General features: G+C 21.9%; 4 protein-coding genes across 4 annotated transcripts; 2 read left to right on the forward strand and 2 right to left on the reverse strand.

Moving 5' to 3' along the window:
• Nucleotides 1-642: 642 nt before the first annotated feature.
• Nucleotides 643-1,416, forward strand: PY17X_0504500 (conserved Plasmodium protein, unknown function; the record flags this gene model as incomplete). The annotated part of the gene is made up of 1 exon (XM_022955172.1): nucleotides 643-1,416. The coding sequence occupies one exon, from the start codon at nucleotides 643-645 to the stop codon at nucleotides 1,414-1,416; it is 774 nt and encodes a 257-aa protein (XP_022811633.1).
• Nucleotides 1,417-1,942: 526 nt separating this feature from the next.
• Nucleotides 1,943-6,395, reverse strand: PY17X_0504600 (zinc finger protein, putative; the record flags this gene model as incomplete). Its single annotated transcript, XM_022955173.1, has 3 exons — nucleotides 1,943-5,868; nucleotides 6,077-6,169; nucleotides 6,269-6,395. The coding sequence occupies 3 exons, from the start codon at nucleotides 6,393-6,395 to the stop codon at nucleotides 1,943-1,945; spliced, it is 4,146 nt and encodes a 1,381-aa protein (XP_022811634.1).
• Nucleotides 6,396-13,947: 7,552 nt separating this feature from the next.
• Nucleotides 13,948-14,471, forward strand: PY17X_0504700 (60S ribosomal protein L30e, putative; the record flags this gene model as incomplete). The annotated part of the gene is made up of 2 exons (XM_720539.2): nucleotides 13,948-14,071; nucleotides 14,269-14,471. 2 exons carry the CDS (start codon nucleotides 13,948-13,950, stop codon nucleotides 14,469-14,471), a joined length of 327 nt encoding a protein of 108 aa, XP_725632.1.
• A 684-nt stretch (nucleotides 14,472-15,155) lies between these two features.
• Nucleotides 15,156-22,783, reverse strand: PY17X_0504800 (conserved Plasmodium protein, unknown function; the record flags this gene model as incomplete). Its single annotated transcript, XM_022955174.1, has 24 exons — nucleotides 15,156-15,317; nucleotides 15,425-15,560; nucleotides 15,688-15,847; nucleotides 15,984-16,179; nucleotides 16,432-16,569; nucleotides 16,816-16,979; nucleotides 17,085-17,331; nucleotides 17,536-17,616; nucleotides 17,733-17,808; nucleotides 17,948-18,066; nucleotides 18,188-18,252; nucleotides 18,374-18,580; nucleotides 18,692-18,812; nucleotides 18,970-19,207; nucleotides 19,377-19,502; nucleotides 19,633-19,955; nucleotides 20,101-20,305; nucleotides 20,474-20,578; nucleotides 20,787-21,105; nucleotides 21,418-21,499; nucleotides 21,639-21,800; nucleotides 22,057-22,160; nucleotides 22,364-22,490; nucleotides 22,703-22,783. The coding sequence occupies 24 exons, from the start codon at nucleotides 22,781-22,783 to the stop codon at nucleotides 15,156-15,158; spliced, it is 3,744 nt and encodes a 1,247-aa protein (XP_022811635.1).
• Nucleotides 22,784-24,260: the final 1,477 nt, after the last annotated feature.

A 24,260-nucleotide genomic window follows, 5' to 3' on the forward strand; every position in this document is an offset into this window, starting at 1 on the left:
CATTCTGTTCATTCTGTCCATTCTGTTCATTTTGTTCATTCTGTTCATTATTTTCATTTTTTTCCACATTGTAAGACATATACATATGTATGCCTATATATGGAAAGGTGGAAAAAAATAAACAGAATGACAAAATAAACAGAATGACAAAATAATATCCCATTGTTTGTTTTTCCACTCTATATGTTTATGCATATAGCAAGTATGAAATAAAAATGGTCTCTATAATTCGAAATTTATATTTTACAAAAGTATGCACAAATATATGTGATATTTTGAATTCATAATTGTATATATACATGCATACATACATACATACATACATACATGCATACATACATACATGCATACATACATACACATAGTATACGCTTTATCTTTTTATTTATTTAGGTTCCTTTTCTATATCTCTATTTTTCCTTTTTAAAAAAATATCTTTTATTTTGTTTGCACCTAATTGCATTTATTTGTTCTACAGTTTGTATTATCCATATATCATAAATATATTTTATCTTAAACCGATTCAAGCAAAAATAGAAAAACCCTTATTAAATATAAAGAAAAAAATAAAACTTTTTTAAATGGGTCTCTAAATTATATTTCAGTTAAATATAAAAATATAATTCTCTATTTTAAAAAAAAATGAAACACTATATCAAATTGTTCAAAAGTAAATTGTGGCCCAAGGCCGAAAAGAGACAAACACATACGATAGTATCTGCAAATGGCAAGATAAAAACAAAAAAAAATGAAAAAAATGAAAAAAATGAAAGAAATGAAAAAAGCATAGACAGGCGAAGTGCGATCGAACGTGGAAACAACCCCAATACCAGTTTGCTTGCCCAAGAAAATGAAAATAGAAAAAAAAATTTAAAAAAAATACAATTAGGAAACAAAAGTAATTTATGCAATTTGAATAACATTAAATTTGAGATGAATAATATAAAATATAATGAAATAAGAAGATATTATATAAATAATTCTAACAATTTTGTTAATCTGGATGGGTTAAAATGTAATATATTATCAGCAATAAATTGTGATGATAATATTTTATTTTATTTATTTGTTTTTTCTTTTACAAATATAAAAAACAATTTGTTAGAACTTATACAAATACATATTAAAAATTCCAAAACGAATGAAACAGTATCTAAAAATATTCCATTTTTTATCATAAATTCTAACAATTCTATAAATCTTGATTCTAATTTTTATAATTCTACTTATTTATATACTTCAAATAATAACAAATTTTTTAGTAATGTTAAAATAGCAATCAAAATACAAGAAGATATAAAAATGACTAATTATGCAAATGAAAATACATCTATTCAAGATATTTCTATGGATAATATATTTTATGTTATAGAATATAGAATGTATAATGATTATGATAAATTAGTTCAAAATTAATAAGAAACATGTAGATATACATATGTCTAAGACACATCTACTTATTCAAATTAGATGCACAAATTCATTTTCAATTTTTTTAAATAATTTACAACATCATAATGTATTCCTTCAAATATATTTATATAAATTTTTTTTTTCATTTTTAAATTTTTTTTATATGAATAAAAATTGGAATGCACATTGTTATTATCATAAAACTGATAAATATTATATTTTATCTAAAGTGCGCAAATAATGTTACATCTATTAATATATACCCAAATGCATGTTTCGTGCATTTTTAAAGGAAAAAAAAACACAAAATAGATAAAATAAGCGCAGTAATATAGAATACAATACGACGCAGCGAAATAGAATACAACACAATGCAGCGAAATGAAATACATTACAACACAATGTAGTAGAATACAACGCAGCGAAATGAAATACATTACAACACAATGTAGTAGAATACAACGCAGCGAAAAGATAGAGGGAAACCCCGATTTGATGGGTCCTCCACTTTAGTTAGCTGCCACATTTTCTATTCGGCACTCTTTGCAAAATTAAAAACCATGTCGCCAGAAAAATTGATCGAATATTCAGTATCATCATCTAGAGGAAAATCTTTATTTTCGAAAAAAAAATTATTATCGAAATATATATCTTTGTTATTATTCGTCTCATTCACATTTTCATAATTAAAAAGATGTGGCTGTTCCCAAAAATCGCTACTGTTATAAATGTTATTCTGATAACCATTACTCAAATTATTTAAACAATTCCTATTTATTATTAAATTTTCAATATCATTATCATTTTGTAATAACATATTATATTCCTGATTCATATAACTATAAATCATTTCATCATTTTTATTAACATTGTCTTTAAAATTATTATTATTTTTTTGTTTATTTGTTTTATTTTTATAACTCTCGTAAAAACCACATTTATTATTGCTACTATAATTATTGCTACTATAATTATTGCTATTATAAGTGTTGCTATTATAATTATTGCTATTGTAATTATTGCTATTATAAGTGTTGCTATTTTCTATTTCTTTTTTTTCACAAGCCCATGGCAAATCAAAATATCTTTGCACTTCAAACAAACAATTATTTGAAAAATTTTCATTTTCATTTTCATTTTCATCTTCATTTTCATCTTCATTTTCATTTTCATTTTCATTTTCATATATATTCGAAGTTAATGTTTTTGTTGAACTATGTTTTATTTCTATACTATTTAATTCGTTTCCATTTTCATCATTATTCATTTCACTAAATTTTGATAAAATTCCTTTTATAATACTTCCATTCCTTTTTTCTTTTCTATTATTTATAATTTCGAACTTATTATCTAACTTATTTGACTCTTCATTATGAATTAGCAAGCAGCCCTTTTTTATTCCCATGCCGTTGCAAACACTGTTGCCATCGCCATTACCAGCATTGCCATGCCCCTTTTGCAAAATAGACGCCGCAACGTCATTTTTATAATTGTCATAAAAACCGTTATAATCTTCTTTTGCCATTAAACATTTATTTATTTCATTTTGTTTATTTTTAAGATTTACATTTCCTCTACAACAATCAAATGTTGAAATATAGTTTAGATTTTCCATCGAATTTTTTTTGATATTTTTATTAAGTTCCATATAATTAATTTTACTATTTGTTGTTGTTAATTTTTTAATATCATTCAAATTATGATTTTCATCACAATTATAATCGTATACATTTTCAATTTCGTTATTTATTTTCTCTATAGAATAATTCTCACATCTATCTGAATCATCATATATATTTTCTTTTTTTAAATATTCATTTTCATATATTTCTTCATTTTTTTTTTTTTTTATTTTTTTATCAAAATTATTAAGTTTATTTGTTGATTCTACTGGATTCATTATATCTCTAAAGCAATTCAGAATATTTATAGAATTCTCTTTACTTCTATTATTATTGTCATTCAAATTGTTAAATGTGTTCATCTTATTTTGATTAGATGTGATCATATCTTGATTCATTGATGTTTGAATCGATTTTGAGATAATTAAATTGTTATTTTTTGTTTTAGGAATTTTGTCTATATAATTTCTATTTATATATATATCAAAATTATTATCTTCATTTATTATTTTTCTTTCGTCACATTTAAATATATATTTTTTTAAATACATATCATTTTCAAAATAGTTATTTCCATTATTCTCATAACGTATGCTATTTTTAATTTTATTCATCTCCATATTATTGTTTCCTATTCCACTCATTTTAATATGATCTAAATATTCATTTTTATTTTCGTCAAAACAATCATTGCTTATCATTCTCGTTTCGGTCTCGCCAATTTTTCCAACCTTTCCAACTTTGCCAACCTTTCCAATTTTGCCAACCTTTCCAACTTTGCCAATTTTTTCAACTTTGCCAATTTTTTCAACCTTTCCAACTTTTAAATATGATTCATTTATGCCATTTTCTACTGCACCACTTTCCACTCCAAACTCGACACAATCATCAATTTCTGTTAATTTAAAACCGGAATTTGTATCAATTTCTGTTAATTTAAAACCGGAATTTGTATCAATCTCTGTTAATTTAAAACCGGAATTTGTATCAATCTCTGCTAATTTAAAACCGGAATTTGTATCAATCTCTGCTAATTTAAAACCGGAATTTGCATCAATTTCTGAAAAATTCGAGTTGGGCTTGCCCAATTCTTCTGTGCTATTTTTCTCTTTATCTTTTGTATATTTAAAATTATTTTCAACAAAATTAGATGCCGAAATTCTCGAGATGTTTTGTATAGCCATGTTTAAATATTTTTCACTATTATCACTATTGCCATTGCCATTCCCATTTTCATTACCATTTTCATTGTCATTATCATTACCATTTTCATTGTCATCGTTATTTAAAAGCGCATTTGCCTTGCTTACCTGACCATTCTTCGACATTTTTTCATTTTGATGCTCTTTATATATTATAAAATCTATCTCTCTTTTATCATTTTCATTATCCTTGTTTGGTTCCACAATTTTATATTTATTTTCCAACTCATATTGTTCTTTTTCTTTATCAATATCTTCATAGTTTGGATTTGTTAGATGTAATTCGAACCCATTTCCTATATTCATTGAACCCATTACTGCATCTATACAATTTGTATTATTACCCTCATTGTTACTCCCCAAATTAAATTCACACATTTCTCTAAACCCTGAATAAAATAAATCATTATTTTTTAAATCCTTTTTATCAAAATAATTTATATTATTTCCTAAATTTGTTTTTTTATTTTTTAAATCAAAACATGTACTAATATTCTCATATTTATTATCTATTCTACTACTAGATATATATCCATCATAATCATATATAACGTTTTCTCGACTATTTAATAAATAATCATTTCTATAACATTTTTTTAATTTATAATTATATGTTTTATCTTTTGTCTTATTTTCAATTTGAAAGTATGATGCTTCATCTTTAGTTAAATTTATTTTTTCTTTTTCAAATAAATTTATATTTAATTTATTATCATTTTTGATTCTATCATATTTATTAAATTTTGTTTCAACAGACATATCTTCTTGATTATCATTATAACATAGATTCATATAATTTAAATTATCTTTTTTATCATAATAATTTACATCTATCATGTTATTCATATTGTTATAATTATCTAATATATTATTATTTGACATATTCTGTATATTGTTATATTTAAGCCCCAAATTATTATTTATTATATTTTCTTCTCCATAATTAAATTTTATTTTTTTTTGAAAATTGAGAGATGGTCTTAAAATGGAAATATTATCTTCTATTTTTGAATCACATCCATGATTTAATATATTTTTTTCATTCTTATCACCAGAAATTGAAACTAAATTATTTTTTTTTCGATTATTTTTTACATTATCATTAATATTTATTATTGATAGCTTTGTATCTTTTATTATTTCATTTTGATTATTAATATCATTTTTTTTATCATTTATATATACATTATATCCTAAAATATTGGATTCAGTTTTTACCAAATTTGTCCGATATGCATTATGCCCATTATTTTGTCCATTGTTTTGCCCATTGTTTTGCCCATTATTTTGTCCATTGTTTTGCATATTTTTTGTCACAAAATTTCGAATAACAATATTTTTTGATAAAACTGATGAATTAGAATCGTTTTCCATTAACATACAATCTAATAATTCATTTCTTTTATTAATTATATTACATTCTATTTCAAAATTGGAATTATTATTTTTCATATTGTTCACCATTAATTGTTTTTCTTTACTTATTTTATTTAAAGAATTATTATCACAATTTGATATATTATTAATTTCACTAACTATATTATCTTCACAATCGTAAAATTGAACCAGTTTTGTGTTTATGTCATTTATTGAGTGTGCGAATCTACACTGGTTCCCCTTTATGCATCGCCCTGCAAAAAATCAAAAAATCAAAAAATTAAAAAATGAGGAGAATGGAAAAGGCGAAAAAATGAGGAGAATGATAAGAATGGAAGAATGGAAAAATCAAAAAATCAAAAAATTAAAAAATGGAAGAATGGGAGAGTGGAAAAATGGAAGAATGGGAGAGTGGAAAAATGGAAGAATGGAAAAATGGGAGAGTGGAAGAGGCGAAGTTACCCTCTCGGTGGAGTTGGCAAATGGCGGGCTTCCCTACTTCCCTTAATTCGTTCACAGAGTGAGCATATATGCAACTATGGTCAGTACATTTTCCTATTAAAATAAAATAATAATATATATTATAACAAATATTAACACTTTATATGAATTGTAGATATGTATGGCATCAACTATAATGACTCTTAAATATACCTAAAATATAACTCTTGCATAATTTTGTTTTTCGCATATCTGGTTTTATTCGTAATTCATTTATATCATGTGCAAATGTACAATTTTCTCCTCTATCGCATTTATTTATTAGTGCATATTTGCACATTTGGATTTTGTATATTCTGAATATGGGAAAAAAGGAGCAAAATGAAAAATGAGCAAAATGGAAAAAGGAGCAAAATGGAAAAAGTGGAAAAAATCAGCGTGCTTTAGTTAGATACACACACAAAATGAAGAAACATATTAATATCTACGTAATTGTTGGTGTTTATATTTTTATACTTAAACCGATGCATCTTGGTTTCCTGAAATTTTTTATTTTATTTAAATAGAAAGGGTCTTGCCCACAAACAAGGACAAAATAATCAAATATAACAAATAAAACAAACTAATAAAATATAAAGAGAATTACAATATCATGCACAAGCATACAAACGCACAAGCATACAAGCATACATACAAACGTACAACTGTTCCACTCTACTATTTCGAAAATGATTAAATATGTTATGTTAAAAGGTGGAAAAAATAAACATAATTATGTAAAAAGATAGCAATTATTATATATTATTTTTTTATTCTTGTTCATATTTTTTTTAAAATATAACAAAACAAAAAATAAACAAACGATTATAATAATACACAAATAGTAGAAAAAAAAAATTGTCTATCTTATGAAAGACAAAATAAAATGAAAGCAAATGAAAGCAAATGAAAGCAAATGAAATCAAAATGTTATAAAAAAAAAAACAAAAAAATTATATTTTGTAAAAATAGCCAATTTAATAATAAATATAGCTTATTATGTATTCATAAAAAAAACAAAAAATGAAAATCTATAAGTTATGACATAAATATATGAGAAAAAATTGATTATACAGACTCAAATAATATATAATTTAAATATATGAAAATACAACATTCTGTATTATAAATAAAACTATATATTACCCATGCATATATATATGAATAAATGTAAGAATGTACACACACACACATATATACATACACATAAGCAATCGTATGGCCAAAAAAATTTTATTTTTTGTATTATATATATAAACAAAATATAATTACTGCATATGCATATCTATGTGCATATAGCATCCAAATGCTATTTATTTGTTTATTTATTTGTTTATTTATCTATCTATTTATTTTCATTACATATACATACTAAAGGACATGTCAATAAGCCAAGCAAATTATGCAACGCAAAATACACAATATAATTTTTAATACATATTTTATATTCTTTATTTTGTTCTTATATATTTGAGTTATTCATTTTGGAAATATTTTTTGCATCCTCACAGCAACTATGTGTAGATAAGCCGTGCAATAAGGCATACAATGGTCAAGATAAAATGAACAGACATAAAAATGACATAAAAATGACATAAAAATGACATAAAAATGACATAAAAGTGACATAAAAATGACATAAAAATGACATAAAAATAACATAAAAATGACATAAAAATAACAAACGCAATATTTTCAAGTTAATATTGTTCATATAACAAATCAATAAGAGTTATAAAAAAAACAACGATAAAACATATGCAGACAATGGATATACAAAAAAATACAAATTTATTAACCACAAATTGTATCAAATATTATATGATACCATAATTAAATATACACAAAAGCACAAAAAACGAAATCAAATAAAATATGTAAAATTAATTATTATCTTAATTTATAATAAACATATAAAACTATTCAAATATATGTAATGTAAATGCACATTGTAAAAAAATAAAAATAGCAAATTAGCTAACAGTATCGTATATAAAAATTAAATCTCAACAAACTATAATAAGTATGAAAAACAAATGAACATAAGAATTAATGCAAAATATCGAAATAAATATGGAAAAATAAAATCGAGTTACAAACTGGATACATAAAGCCTTAGTCTACCGAAAAAAATATATAACAGAAAAAAAAAAATTTTTTTTTTTAATATTTTCTATTTTATTAATTTTCAACCAATAGGCTTCCTCAGATTCTATGCGTAAATGTATGCACACATATATATATATTAATAAATAAGAAATGAAAATATAAAGTATTATTTTATTCTTAATTAAGCAATGTAAAACAATTGTATTTTTTTTTGAACTCTAGTGTGTGAATTGATGCATTACTGTGACATTCTACATATAAATATTATGTACAATGTAAAATGAATTTACATATCTATTAATTCGTTCACTAATTCGTTCACTAATTTGTTCACTAATTTGTTTATTATTTTATATATCTCTAATTTATATATCTCTAATTTATATATCTACTAATTTATATATCTCTAATTTATATATCTCTAATTTATTTGGCTCGTTTGCTAATTAACACAAGCTGTCTATATTATATAGGCCCACACAACATGCTTTAAATATTTGATATATAAGCATGTATAGATATATAAAAAATTACATATAAATATATACATGTAATAAAAATGTAAAAATCATTATAAAAATGCACACATATATTTAATAAATTAAAAATAAATATCATAGATCTGATTTAAAGAAAAAATCATTATTGTTCATATATTTAACACGTAAAACCATAAAAAATTATATATGTGTATATGTATATTTATATATTTACAATTTAATGTCTCTATTTGTTCTATATACATGTACATATACATATACATTTTTTTTAGCTATTTTTTATTGCCACATTAAATAAAATATATAACTTGATAAAAATATATTTTTTTTTTTATTCTTTTTTTATATACTCTTTTTACTACTGATACATAATATATGTTGTAAATGAAAAATATGAATTAAAAAATATAAACAGAATCATAATATATTCATAAATAATATCTATTTTTTTTTTCCTTTTGTTATTTATAAAACATAGAACATGTTTTTATTTAAATATAACCAATTTAACAAATAAGCATAATATTTTTTTAAAATATAAAATGTACATAAATTTATGAACAGTTAATAATTATATATATACTTATAGAGAATATATACATACACCAATTACATATCTTTATATATTATTATTTGCCGTTATAAAAATATATATAATAAAATAAAACCAACACACATATACACACATGTATATATATATATATAAAATCATGCTAGTTTTACAAGTTTAAGATGAAATAAATTTTTTTAATTTATTTTTGAAACTTTACGATATATATTTTTAATTCATATAATTTTAAATTCAATCGACAAACCTCTAAATTGTTTATATGCAATATGTCTCCAGTGCTTGTATATGATCAATGTATATCTCTATATATGAATATACAATATTTTCTATCTAGATTTATTCAATATGTATATAACATATATACGCAGCTATATATTTTTCTTTTTTTTTAATTTAAAGAAATGTATCAATACACTAAAATCAAAGTTTCATAAAAAAATAAATTAAATAATAAAATAATGGTAATGAAATAATGGTAATAAAATAATGGTAATAAATAATGGTAATAAATAATGGTAATAAAATATTTAACTTCTTATAACCAGTAAAAGAGAATTATAATAAAATAACTTAAAATGTTACCATAATTAAAAAATACACACATACACATATTGATATATATATAACATAGATATAAGAAAAAATTCCAGTTATTTTATAGGTCTATAAAGAAATGTTTCTATTTATAGATTTATGTAATTAAAAATATTATATCATATTATTAAAGTTGTAAAAATTTTCCAGGATACATATATTATTAAATAAATAAGGTAATAAAAACTGTTAAATAATAAAAAATAGAGTAAAAAAGTTAAATATATAAATAGCTTTAAATTTATGAATGTATCGCTATTCATTTTTTTTTGTATAAATAAAATATATGAGTATGCATGCAAAATATAAATTTATAAAACGTGCTACATTAAAAGGTTGTTAAAATAATAAAAATGTCTATATTTTTTATTAATAACAATAATAATCTATTCTATTCAGAAATAAATTTATTAGATTCTTTTATTTTTAAGGAATACATTATTTTATGTCTCCAAAAAAAAAAAAAAGGAAAATATTTGTGTAATAAGAACAACTATGAGTAACACAACATATAATATGTAAAATGATATAATTGTATAAACATATTAAGCATGTAAAAATTTATATAAAATACAAATTATAACATATATACACACACACAAAAAATGTATCTCTCTTTAATTATGAAACACATAACAGACATATCACGTAATAAATGTGAAAACATATTTATGCTAACCACCAAGTCGTGTATATATATACATGCATACATACATATATATATTTTTTTTGATTTTCTGCGTATCTGAATGTCATTAAAAATAATATTCCATATAGTGTGTGTTTGTATGAAAGGTATCAGTATACTTTTTTACAAAAATAAAAAATTTATAATGAAGGACACCAAAATTAATTTATCATTAAATATAAAAAATTTAATGTGTGCAATCAGTTTATCTATACATTCCTATTTAAGATATCATTCCTTAATTAAAATAAAAAATTAGGAAGAGAATCATGTAACAAACAAAATGCTTAAATAAAAGAGAATAAAAAAACACATAAGCAATAAATAAAAAAGAGAAATTTTTAAATGTAAAGATTTCTTCTTAAAATAAGTTTATCACTCTGATGATGAAAAATTTTTATATTACTTATTTTTATTTTTTTCATTATATGTATATATATAATATATATAGTAAATGTTAAATAGAAACTCTTTATAATGGACAAAGGACATATAAAAATAAATATCTCGATAATATGCAAATCAACTGTGAAATACAAAATAATATAATTTTTTTTTTTTTTTATATATAGCTTTATTTATTTTTTTTTTTTTAACGAAAATATTATTAACTGTTCATACAATAAACAACTTTAGGTACTTATACACAATGGTACACAATCTTTATATTTAAGTTTGGGGGCTTATTTTATATGTTCTCAATTTTATTAACGTTACAAATAATTATGTGTTATCCATAACATAAAAAACGTATTTTAAAACATTATAACAAATAAACTATTAATATCTTGAAAAAAAATTGTATTATTAATTATATACATGTGGAAAATAAAAAAAAAAGGTGATAGTGCATTATATGTACATATCTAACAATCGTAATATTCTTAATGCAACTTACTGTTGTAACTTAAAAATATACACATAGACCTTAATATTTTTTTTTTTTTTAATAGCACATATAATAATTCTAGTATTTTTAATATAATATTTTTACATAAAAATTGTAATTTTGCAAAATATATATATATATTTTTCTTTTTTTTTGTGAGATATATTCATTACTTAATTGTATCCCTATATTACATATTTTTTTCTTGGGTTTATAAAAAAACGCATGCACACTAGTAATTATATTTTTCAATATAAACTTAAAATATGCTTTAATTTTTAATAAAAAAAAATTCCGTATTTTAATTAAAATTAATATGCTATTTATCCATATACGTTCTTTAAGTCATTATATTTATTAACAAATAATTTATAACCCAACGATTTTACATGCTACATGTACAAAAAAAAAAAAAATATGTACATGTCATAAAAAATATTAAATTTTTAAGAATAAATATTAATTTTAATAGCTATTTTCACATTTTTAACATGTACATATGTTAATAAATATAAATTACCAAAGTTTAAATATACAATAGTTAGGTATAATATATATATGTGCCTTTCCTTTGTTTTAGGTGTAAAGTTAAAATTTTCCCTTTTATTAACAATACACCAAGAAATAAAAAGAATATGATTTCTACAAAAAAAAAAATATATATCTTAACTTTCTCCTTTAATTACACCGATAATAAAATAAATGCGTATATTAATAACAACTATTAAATTGTGCATCCTACAATGGGTTATTATGAATAGCAACTTTCGATTTTATATTTTACAATGTTTACAATGTTTACAATGTTTTACAATGTTTTACAATATTTTATTCTTTTTGCAATATTTTATTCTTTTTGCAATATTTTATTCTTTTCACAAAATTTTATAAATTGTCCATTATAATAAACAGTGTAACATAACCCATTCCAAAAAATGTGCCCAATAGAATATGTATCATAATAAGCAACCATACAGGTTTTATAAAAAGTGTGCAGAAAATTAACTCTAACAAAATAGCTAAAACAAAATGGCTAGAACAAAATAGCTAAAACAAAATAGCTAAAACAAAATAACTAAAACAATATATTTATATATAGAACTATTTTGTTTTTACAACTTGATTTGTTCTACAAAGTATTATACATAAACTGGTCATATATGCATTTCTCATTTTTGCATTTCTCATTTTTGCATTTCTCATTTTTGCAATATTTTAAAATTGTTAGCAAATTTCAAAACATAGTAAATAAATATTTGAAAAAAAAAATATATGCGACACCTTTATTAAACTTAAAGGTTTTATAAAACTGTAACATTTCAAAAATAATATGCAAACATTTTAACTGTTATATTACTACTACATTATTATATCACTACTACTACTACTACATTATTATATAATTATTATATAATTATCATATTATTTACATATTATTTTTATAAATTAAAACTAACTCATTTTCCATTTTAAAAGTTATTAACACGTATTATTATTTACAGAACAAAATATATAAAATACTATAACAGCAACTTATTTTTATGGGATATTTTTTATGGGATATTTTTTATGGGATATTTTATACGGGTATTTAATTTGGCCTTATAAGGGGTGAATAAAAATTATGACGTTATTATATTCATTAATAGTACCCCCCTTTAAAGTTTGATATTTTATGTTCATATTTTTAAATATTATTATAAAAATTTAAGTTTTTTTTAATTAAATATAAATTAAGAAAAATATTTATGCTTTATTTCTCATATAAATTATTTTTTTAAGGAAAAATTTTTAATTTAATAAAATTAACATTCAAATATTATAAAAGCCCTTGTACTAATAACAATAACATTCCATATAATATTAAATAAGGTTGGGGTAAAAAAAAAAAATAAAAAATATAAAGGTGTTAATTATAATAAGTATATATACGATAGCCCATTGCAAAGTATTTTTACTAAAATATGCGCATCTCTTCAAATAAAAAAAACAAGTGTATTTTTAATACATACATAATTATATACATACATATAAATATACATACATAATTATATACATACATAAATTATATACATCATATATGTATGTAGTATGTAGTATACACGACACAAATGCTGTAATTTTTATTATATACAAAAAATTACCTTTTTTTTAACTAATTAATTTTTAATTTTTTATTTTCTACGTAATGTTATTATTACATACAATACAGTAATATTATATATAAATATATATGTATAGGATAAATCCTTATTTCCTTTTTTCTTATCCATATTTCGAACCCTTATTTTTTTTTTAAATATCTTAATTTTTTTTTTATTGGAATATAAAAAAAAAAAAAATTATTATTTTAGGAAAAACTTTTTTTCATACTAAGAAAAAAAAAAAATATACTGTATGCTTGAAAGCAGAATTTTTGTATATATAAATTTTTATGAATAAATCGTTTTATTAATAATTTAATTCTTTTAAATTTACTGTTATACTAATAATTATCCCAAAATGGCAAAAAAAACAAAGAAAAGTGTAGGAGATAATATAAACTCAAAACTTCAACTTGTTATGAAATCAGGAAAATACCAATTTGGAAGGAAATCATGTTTAAAAGCTTTAAGAACAGGAAAAGGTACATTCATTTTTTTTTAATCTCTCTAATTTGTTATATATATATATGTACATAATACCATATCCATTTCTCAAAAAATAATTATCTTAATTATTATAAAAAATTCAATATCTCCTATATCCATTTTATTTACCCTTTTAAACTTATTACTATAATGGCAATATATATATTTTTTTTTTTTTTACTACGATTTTTAGGGAAACTAGTAATTGTTAGCAGCAACTGCCCACCTATCCAAAGAAGTGTAATCGAATATTATGCAATGCTTTCAAAATGTGGTGTTCATGATTATCATGGCGATAATAATGATTTAGGAACAGCATGTGGTAAATTATTTCGAATAAGTTGTTTAGTCATAACTGATGTTGGTGATTCTGATATAATTAAAACAAACGAATAAATAGAAAACCATTTGAATACATATAAAACAAAGCGAATACATATAAAACAAACGAATACATACAAAACTGACAATAGAAATAATAACAAGACCATATGATATAATTAACGAAAAAAAAAAAAAAAAATTATATATATGCAAATGTGAAATATATTTTTGAAACTTTTTTTCTTCGTTTTTTTTTTTTTTAATATCCATGCCTACATATATATATGCCTTCATTTTAATTGTAAACACATATATTTCAATAATAATAAATTGTAACGAAAATATGAGATAATATAAAATTTAAAAAAAATATACTGTTATATAATTTTTTCAACATATATAACAAAACAAAATGGGAAACTATATATCCCTTTGCTTTATCCCTTTGCTTTATTTCCCTTGAAATATGCAAAAATGGTTAGGAGAAAGGTATTTATTAAAAATGGCAAAAAATATCGTAAATTTAAATAAATGTTGTTTATATGTGCAAAATTTAGTACTCATATTAATTTGCCATATCAATAGTCAGTTTTATTTGTGCTTATAAAATGTATATAATAAAAAACAAATTAAAAAATTAACTTATCTATACATAATAATAAATTCATAATTGTTATATATATTAACTAATAAATAGCTAGCTATACCTACTTTCCATATTTTGAAATATTTTTTTTTTTGCATAAACACACTCTCTTATTTTGGACTCCACATTCCTAAACGCGTTCCAAATAAAACCTTCAAATATTTTTGTCTATTTATTTTTATTTTTTCTTCTATTCTCTTTAAGGTTTCATTAATTAGTAATAAAATTATGCTAAATATTGCCAGTAATAGAATTAGGGTTGTATCTGGATACTGTAAAAATGGAAATGATAAAAAAAAAAATGATGTTAAACAAATTGAAAAATAAAATAACACATATTCAATCGAAATAAAAAAAATATACACATTTATATAATTACCTGTTTTATATAATAAATTGGAAGCATATATATGCGAAAAGCCACATATAGAAAACTTAAAATAAGATAGACAATCAAACATGAAAAGTAGGATTTTGAATTTTGAATGCAACTTAATTTAAACAATGCTTCATACCTAAGAAAATGTAATAATGAAAAAAATGCAATAATGAAAAAAATGTCTTAACATATCTCTATTATTTTTTTTTATTTTATTTCATATTAATTGATTTATAATTTTCCCCATATTTTTTATAACTTACTTGTCACTATATGACAAAGAGGATACAAAAAAAAATAACGAAAATGAAAAAAAAAAAAATATTTGATATTGTTTTATCATTGAAACCCCAATATTATCTCTGTTCATATTTTGATTTTCAGAAAATCTGTGCATAAATATATGACATTTATACAACGATTCTGTAAAAAAAAAAAAAAAAAAAAAAAAAACAGAAAAAATGTGTCCGTGTCCGTGTCCGTGTCCGTGTATATATAAAGAGAGGAACTGTTAACTAGCCATATAAACATTGCGAATATATAAACAAATTTTCCCTACTTATGTTAATATTTTTTGAGCAATAATATATAACATCCTTAACAAAATTCTGACCCAAACTTGACAATTTATCGGAATTTAATGTCCCCTTTACAACATATTTATCCACAAACGTATCATTTAATATGTGTATATAATATACGGATACAATTATTGAAAATGTTAAAAAAGAAACCCAACGAATTAGGAAAAAAAACTGTCCAAAAAAAAAAAAGAAAGAAAGAGGAAATATAAGCCCACAACTATTTTATCCACATACGTTTGCAAAAATGTAAAAAAATAAAGCAACATCACATATAAATAAAACACATTACATATAAATAAAACACATCACATATAAATAAAACACATTACATATAAATAAAACACATTACATATAAATAAAACACATCACATATAAATAAAACACATTACATATAAATAATAATGGGTCCATCATTAAACTTACCAGTTTCTTTACCAAAAAATCGATACTTATTACTTTATCAGGAATATCGTTCATAATTGTTGAGTTGTTATTATTATTTAAAAGTGATATCGAAAGTATAGGAATTATGAACAAAATGAGTAATAGGTAATCCACTAGCTGTATTGGGGGAGTGAGAAAATGAGAAAATAAAAAATTAAAAAATGAGAAAATGAGAAAATAAAAAATGAGAAAATTAAAAAATGAGAAAATTAAAAAACGTGATCGGTGCTTATATTTGCACACACATAAACATTTTATGGAGAAAAAACTCATTCAAATGTATTAGCATGATCCTATAATAAAGCAACAATAATCCCTTTATCCATTCTTCATTTTTTTTCATTTCTTTTCATTTTTTTTTACCGATATAAGCGGCGGAAGAAAAAATACATTAATAACGAATAATAAAAAAGACAGGTAACAATAATAAAAATAAAAATAAAACATCGATATAGACAAATTTTTTTTGTAAATCCTCGAGCTTTTCAGCAACTTGTAAACTAATTCCATTATATTTTCGGACAAATCTACAAAATGGTGAAGGAAATAAAATAAAAAAAATAAAAATACTAAATTTGAATATATCAAATTATTGACATACACACATTCTAATTTTTCCTTTTTTATATTACCCAATATATTTTTTTCAATTGTTAAATTACAGGGAAAACTATTTACAAAGGATGAATATGCTATTAATGGATTTTTATTTACAGCCGGTTTTCCAAAAGGATTGCTTCTTTCTTTTTTTCCATAACAATCAGTACATATGTTATTGTAAGGTAATAACACAGATATAGAATAATTACATAATTTGTATAATTCAAAATTGCAACAATTCAAGCTATTTCCAACACATGTTATTATTTCATTATTTTCCTGTTAAAATCATAATTAAAAATGTACAAAAAAAAAATTAATATACATGCACAGTACATATAAAAAGGACACTGAGCTAGCTATTTATACCCATAATACCTTGCCTGTAATGTAAAAATGAACATTTAAGAAATAAAACACACTATACCTCGTTAAAACTACACACACATATAAAAAAAGTACTATAATATACTTATACATTACCAGTAAGATTTTTATCATTTCAGCTGTGTTAAATTGGTTACATCCTGAATATGATGAAACTCGAAGCGGAATATCATCAATCTGGATATCAAACAGAATTAAAATAACCAAATAAATAAATATATGCATACTAGGCCAACTCTTCAAGGGAAAATATGCATGCACAGCTATGTAATTTTTTTTTCGTTTTTTTTTACTTCTTGTATATGCGTTTTAATATTATTTATTCCACTTGGAATAACCACTTTCCCATCTCTGTTTCTAAAACTCGATCTAAAATGGCGAAAAAATTAAAAAACATAATGACCAGCTTACTCAATTCGTTAAACTTATTGTCCATCATTAATATTTGTAAATGAAAAAAAATAAACGTTAATGATGTTTTATTAATTAATTTATTTTTATTACTAACTTGTCATTAAGACTTAACGAAATGGAGGTATTCCAATTTGTTTCCATTCCCAATGTGTTGGAAATATTTCGTGTGTTTATTTGATCTTTGTTACTGAAATATACAAATCGTATTCCAGCCTAAACAAAACCATCATGCAAATTTTTATTTCTATAACTTTTCCATACACAATTAAACAGACTTATTTACATAGTTTCCATTCACATGCATAGTTTATTTTTCATTATTTTATAAAATTACATCATAAAAATCATTTATTCGGGCTTGAATATCATTGCTAGTTAATATTTTCACTGCCGAATTTCCTGAAAATGAAGAAAAACAAATACATATGTTTGACAAGACAAGCTTTTTTATACTTTCATTTCTTTGATGATTGTATCGATTTAAAAAAGAAACTAAATAGATGTACATAAATTTTATTACCAATAAAAATGCTCGTAGAAATCAAATGAGAAAGAAATCTTTCATTTTCTTTGCAAGGAAAATTTGGCTCATTATAAAAATTCTTGATGTTGTAAACTTTTCGCTTGTTTATCGTTAATATATATATATTTTTTGTAAAATTTGTTTTTAAATAATTTATTTCATCAGTACTTAGAGGCCTATATGCAAAACAAATGCTTTCAAGTCCTGCGAAAAAAAAAATTAACAAATATGCATATGTACATATAAAAACTTGAATCTCATCAAATTTTTATTTTTTTATCACAAAATACGAAACGGAGAAATTGTAACACCAACCTGATGAAATCCATTGCATATTTAAAATTTTTAAAACTTTTTTTTTTCGTCTTTTCAACTTTTTTATCATTTTCCCATCATAATAAAACATGCATTTGCTAACAAGGGCATCCAGTTGACCCTATGAACAAAATAAAACCAAAAGAAATCCATAAAAAAAAAATAAAAATATTCCCATAAATGTAAAAAAATAATTCACTCATATATTATATGTACATATTCTACTTATAAATTAGACAATAATAAATATGTGTAAAGATAGAGTAAAATATTATTACCTTAAAAAACATATGATATTTATTTTTCTTCTTTTCATATAAAATAAAAATAAAAACAAAATTATCTCTTGTTATTAAATTATCATATATATTTATTCCTAATTCATTTCCTTTTTCGTTCTTGTCAACATAATAAGGTATTTCCCCATCTATTTTTCCCTTCTTATTTCTTTTTAATTCTAAATTTTTTTTTTTATATAACTCATAATCACTCTTGTTTTCAATACAAAAAAATAACCTACACATATAAAAAATATTGATGATATTTCTAAAATCGAAGGACATACAAATTAAAGGATTTCTTTAAACATGGAGTATGCATGTATATATATATATATATATATATATATATATATATATATATATGTATGTATGTATATGTGCGTATTTTTTTCAACATCTCTTACATTCGAAACGAAAATTTGTTGTATGGATATGATATATTTCCAATGTCACACATACAAGTATATAAATGATTATAATCCTGATGGTTCATATAATTTAATATATTATTTTGAAAATCATCCAAATTTCTGTTAAAAGGGAAAAAAAAATGCTAATTAAGTTGCAAACACAAAAATGGGGATAGAAAAAAGACAAAAATACTTTTATCCATTTTATATAGATATACGATTAGACATAAATTATAATGAAGTGACCTACTTTATATATTTAAGTAGTTGTGTAAAATAAGATATTAAAAATAACGAATGTAAAATTTTGATATTCTGTATTCGTTGATAGGCATACATACTTTTATTATCCATAAATATATCAATTATTGTAAGTATGTTATTATAATAGTTATGGATTTTTTTCATATTATTATTATTATCATTTACATTTTTCTTATTATTTAACTGATTATATATACATATTTCTTTAACACTATGATTTGTATTTACTAAAATTCCATTACTGTCAAGAAAACATAATACTGAACAGTCACTTAAAATATTCAAATAACACTTATTTATTTTTATTCCCTACAAAAAAAAAAAAAAAAAAAATGTGTTTATATATTTTATAGGACATTACACATATTGCAATTGTATCTCCATTATTATAAACATTTAAAATATTTCCAAAGAAATAAAAAAAAAAAAAAAAAAAGAAAAAAAAAAGACATACCTTGAAAATTAAAAGAAAAATACTTTTAAGGGTATAAAATAATGCTAATTTTTTTTCTATAACAAAGGAACTATTTTCAGTTGCGGATGATAAATCAAATGAGGAAGTAAAACTTTTCTTTTCATAATTTGTTATATCTTTAAAATAGTTTTCATATGACATACTCAATGATGAACAGTATCCATAAATCAATTCTGAAAATATTCTATAAAAGTTGTGAACGAAATAAAAATACAAATATTTTTTTACATAAATACGACTAAAGAGACACAAAAGAATAACAACCAAACATATACATATTATCTATCTATATTTTTCCGTGAATGATTTTGTTTGGTAGCAAACCACAACCCGAAAAATACTTTCTCTTTACCTGTGAATAAATGGGAGTATAGACATGGACATTAAAACGGTGTAAGCCAGCCAATAAATTAAAAGATATTGAGGAATATCACGAATTTTTCGAAGGTTAGAAACGCTATTCAACGATAAAAAAAAAATTATAATGATCAGTATGCTTCGAATTATTAAAATTTAGACGTCTTTATATATCTCGAAAGAACGTGGAGGATGCTTTTTTAATTTTATTATTTTATTATTTTTTTTTATTATTTTTTTTTATTGTTTTTTTTTATTATTTTTTTTTATTATTTTTTTTTTTTTTTTTTTTTATTTTGGCTAGTTACTATATAAACATCAAGGCCGTGGATATCGAAAAAATAAATATCCATATATAAATAAATATTACATGGACTTTTTCCTCTAATACAACATTCCTTAGGTTTTCTTTACTTTTTGAGCTCTTACTTTTATCGAATTTCTCATTAATACATTTTCTAATTATATAGATTGATGCATTGTCATAAGATACGAATGCATAAAGGTGAAAAGATGGAAGATACTCTCTTTTTTCATCTTTTGAATATTTGGTCATTATATTAATACTTACTCGATATTTGTCCATAGCCATAAATACTTCATTACGTTGGTATTCTTTTCCATAAACTGCAAAGAAACCATAAAAATAGGAATAGATAAATATGTAGTCATAATTTTACGCAACCCATAGTCAGGTGTGTGTAGTAGCTCATCCTAAGCACATAAAAAAAATCACAAAAATCACAAACAATCACAAACAATCAAAACAATCACAAACAATCACAAACATTCACAAACAATCACAAACAATCACAAACATTCACAAACAATCACAAACAATCACAAACATTCACAAACAATCACAAAAATCACAAACAATCACAAAAATCACAAACAATCACAAACATTCACAAACAATTGAATTAGTATCAGTCATACCATTTTCATATATGTTATATTCTACACATCGGCATGGTATCAAATCTCCATCATGCAATAAAAAGACGTCATTTTTTATTAGCTAATAATAAAGGTGAAAACAAATATGAATATACAAGTAAGGGGATTAATAATTTGATATTATCAAATGGTAATACACACTAACATATATTTTATATTCCAATTTATTGACACAAATATATGAACATTTTATTTCCTACCAAATTTTTCGGTAAAAGTTCCCACTTATTATTTCTCAAAATAAATATAAAATTCGACGTTGTTAAATAATTAAAATGAGAGTCATCTTTTTTGTTTTTTAAAATATTTCGAACTGACAAAATGTTTTGCGCTTTCTCTATTTTTTTCACAAATTCTCTATTCTGAATATAATAAAAAATAAAATCGATATTTTACGGAATAAATCAAGTCTATGCCCACACAAGGGGAACAAACAATTGTGCACTTTTTTAGATAAGTTAATTCGTTAAGTAATAATTTATATTGACATATAAACAAATATATGTAAATATATTCCCATATTCCTTTAATACATACACAATAATATTTCAATTTTTTGAAATTGATTAAAAATAATATGATTACTTTCATTTTATTATTATTATATTTTTTTATTACCTGAGCTTCATTTATTTCGAAATATAATAGCACAAAAATAACCAACAAAAACGCTATTAGTAAAAACAGGACAGTTAAGAAATGTGGGCTTATGATGTTATTATCTGGTAAAAAATAATATAATTTAAAAAAAATTTAATTTAAAAAAAAATTAATTTAAAAAAAAATTAATTTAAAAATGAATACCAATGGGAATGACTTAGGAATAAATGTACATCAAATGAATATCATCTAGAAGGGCACTCAAATTATCGACATTTAAACGCAAATATTATTATATAACCATTTTCTTTTCATTTTAAAATACCTTGTAAAACTATTCTTCCAGCTATTAGGGGGATGAAAAAAAATGATATACAAAAAACTTCGGTCTTAAATATATAATCGGATAGGAAATTATTTTTGACCCTTTTCAGATATTCATCTCTTAATTTCTATAAAAAAGAATAAGCATGTGTAAATATGAACATACATGTCTACATAAAAAATAATCCACATATTTTCATCGAATTCTTTCCAGTTTTTGGATGTGTAAAAAAACAAAATATATTTTGTTACAGTTTTCATGAAAAGATATAATTAACATGATGATAATTATGATTAATGAGGGTCAATATATATACATGGGTAATCCTCGTTTTTATACTTTTAATTCCGTTTTAATGGCTTTGCAAAAATATGCATCATTTATCATTCCTACAGGCTCGCTTATCCCATTTTTCTCCATTTTTCACAAAAATATTATTAAAAATTTTCGGAAACACAAAAACCAAATATTTCTTAGGGAATGTACAATCTACATTACCTACATATGAATTCCCTTTCTGTTTGAAACATTAAATTGATTTTTTCATAAAGCATATAATATTTTGAAAATATTGGGAAGGGTTTCTCTTTTTTCTCATTCTTTAAATTTTAAATGGTTTATCATATGCTAAAATATGCATTGACATAAATTATGTATGAAAGTAGAAAGTACATGCATATGTTATTAAGAATATAAATTGTCAATGCAACGAACATATCATCACATTTTAATTTATACAAATGTGTAAAAATTCAAATAACATTTAATTGTGTGCTCTTTTTTTCATAGATTCAAATTTATCTATAAAACATGTAAGCATTTTATAAACCCATTACTATTATTAGAAATTATTTGATTTTGAATTATTTCTTCACTTCAAATATTTGTATCAATATCTTCTAATTTTTATTATTCACTTTTATCGCATATATTATCTTTTACTACAAACCTAAAAGGTGTTTATTTTCTGGTTATTTATTTACTTATTTTTTTACTCGTTTATTTTATTTTTTTTCCTTTCTCTTTTTTTTTTTTATACCACACAATATTATATATTGTAACATTTATCAAACCATACATAGGTTCCTTGGCATATTATGAATATACTTTAATTTTTATATTCTTCCATCATTTTTTCCCATTTATATAATTGTTAAAATAAGCACAAAAATTGTAATATATTTTGATGACACCGAAATTCAGTAGCCCAATGTATGTTCTCATAGGCCATTATTTTTTTTTACATTAGTTCTTCATTTCTTTTTTCACACTTTTTTTTTTTTTTTGATTATTTATTTTTTCTTTCTTTCATTCTCATCTTTTCTTTTTTTATTCTATATTTATTTCTCTTTTTTGTTTGATGATTTATATTTTAAAATCATTCTTTCTTTAAATTTTATTTTTTATTTCTTTAATTCCGTCGTTGTCTTTATCATTTAAATATATTTTTTTTAATGGCAAAAAAAAAATAATTTCTCCAACATTCTAACATTTTTATACATAAAACATTTGTTAATATTTTTTAAAAAATAATTAATATACACTTTTTGATACTTTTAAATAATTTGCACATTTTTTACCTGATTAGTACATATTTTTTAATCCTTTTTCCCTTTTTTTTCGTCTTTTTAATTCTATTTCATTCATTCCTTAACACCCATAAATGTGTAAATAAACAATAGGAATGCATACTTTATGTGTGTGTGTTTTTTTTTTACTTGTAAATATTTATTCGAAAATATGTAGCTATTAAAACATTGTCAACTTAAAAATAACCTTAATTGTACAGGAAATAAATGCGTTTGTTTTTTTTTTTTCTTAACAATTTCTGTTTTTAGCTAGATTTGTAAGCAATTTGTTATGTCATAACTATAAACACATTACCCATATGTTAAAT

This window comes from Plasmodium yoelii (assembly GCF_900002385.2).
Source record: "Plasmodium yoelii strain 17X genome assembly, chromosome: 5".
Lineage (NCBI taxonomy): Eukaryota > Apicomplexa > Aconoidasida > Haemosporida > Plasmodiidae > Plasmodium > Plasmodium yoelii.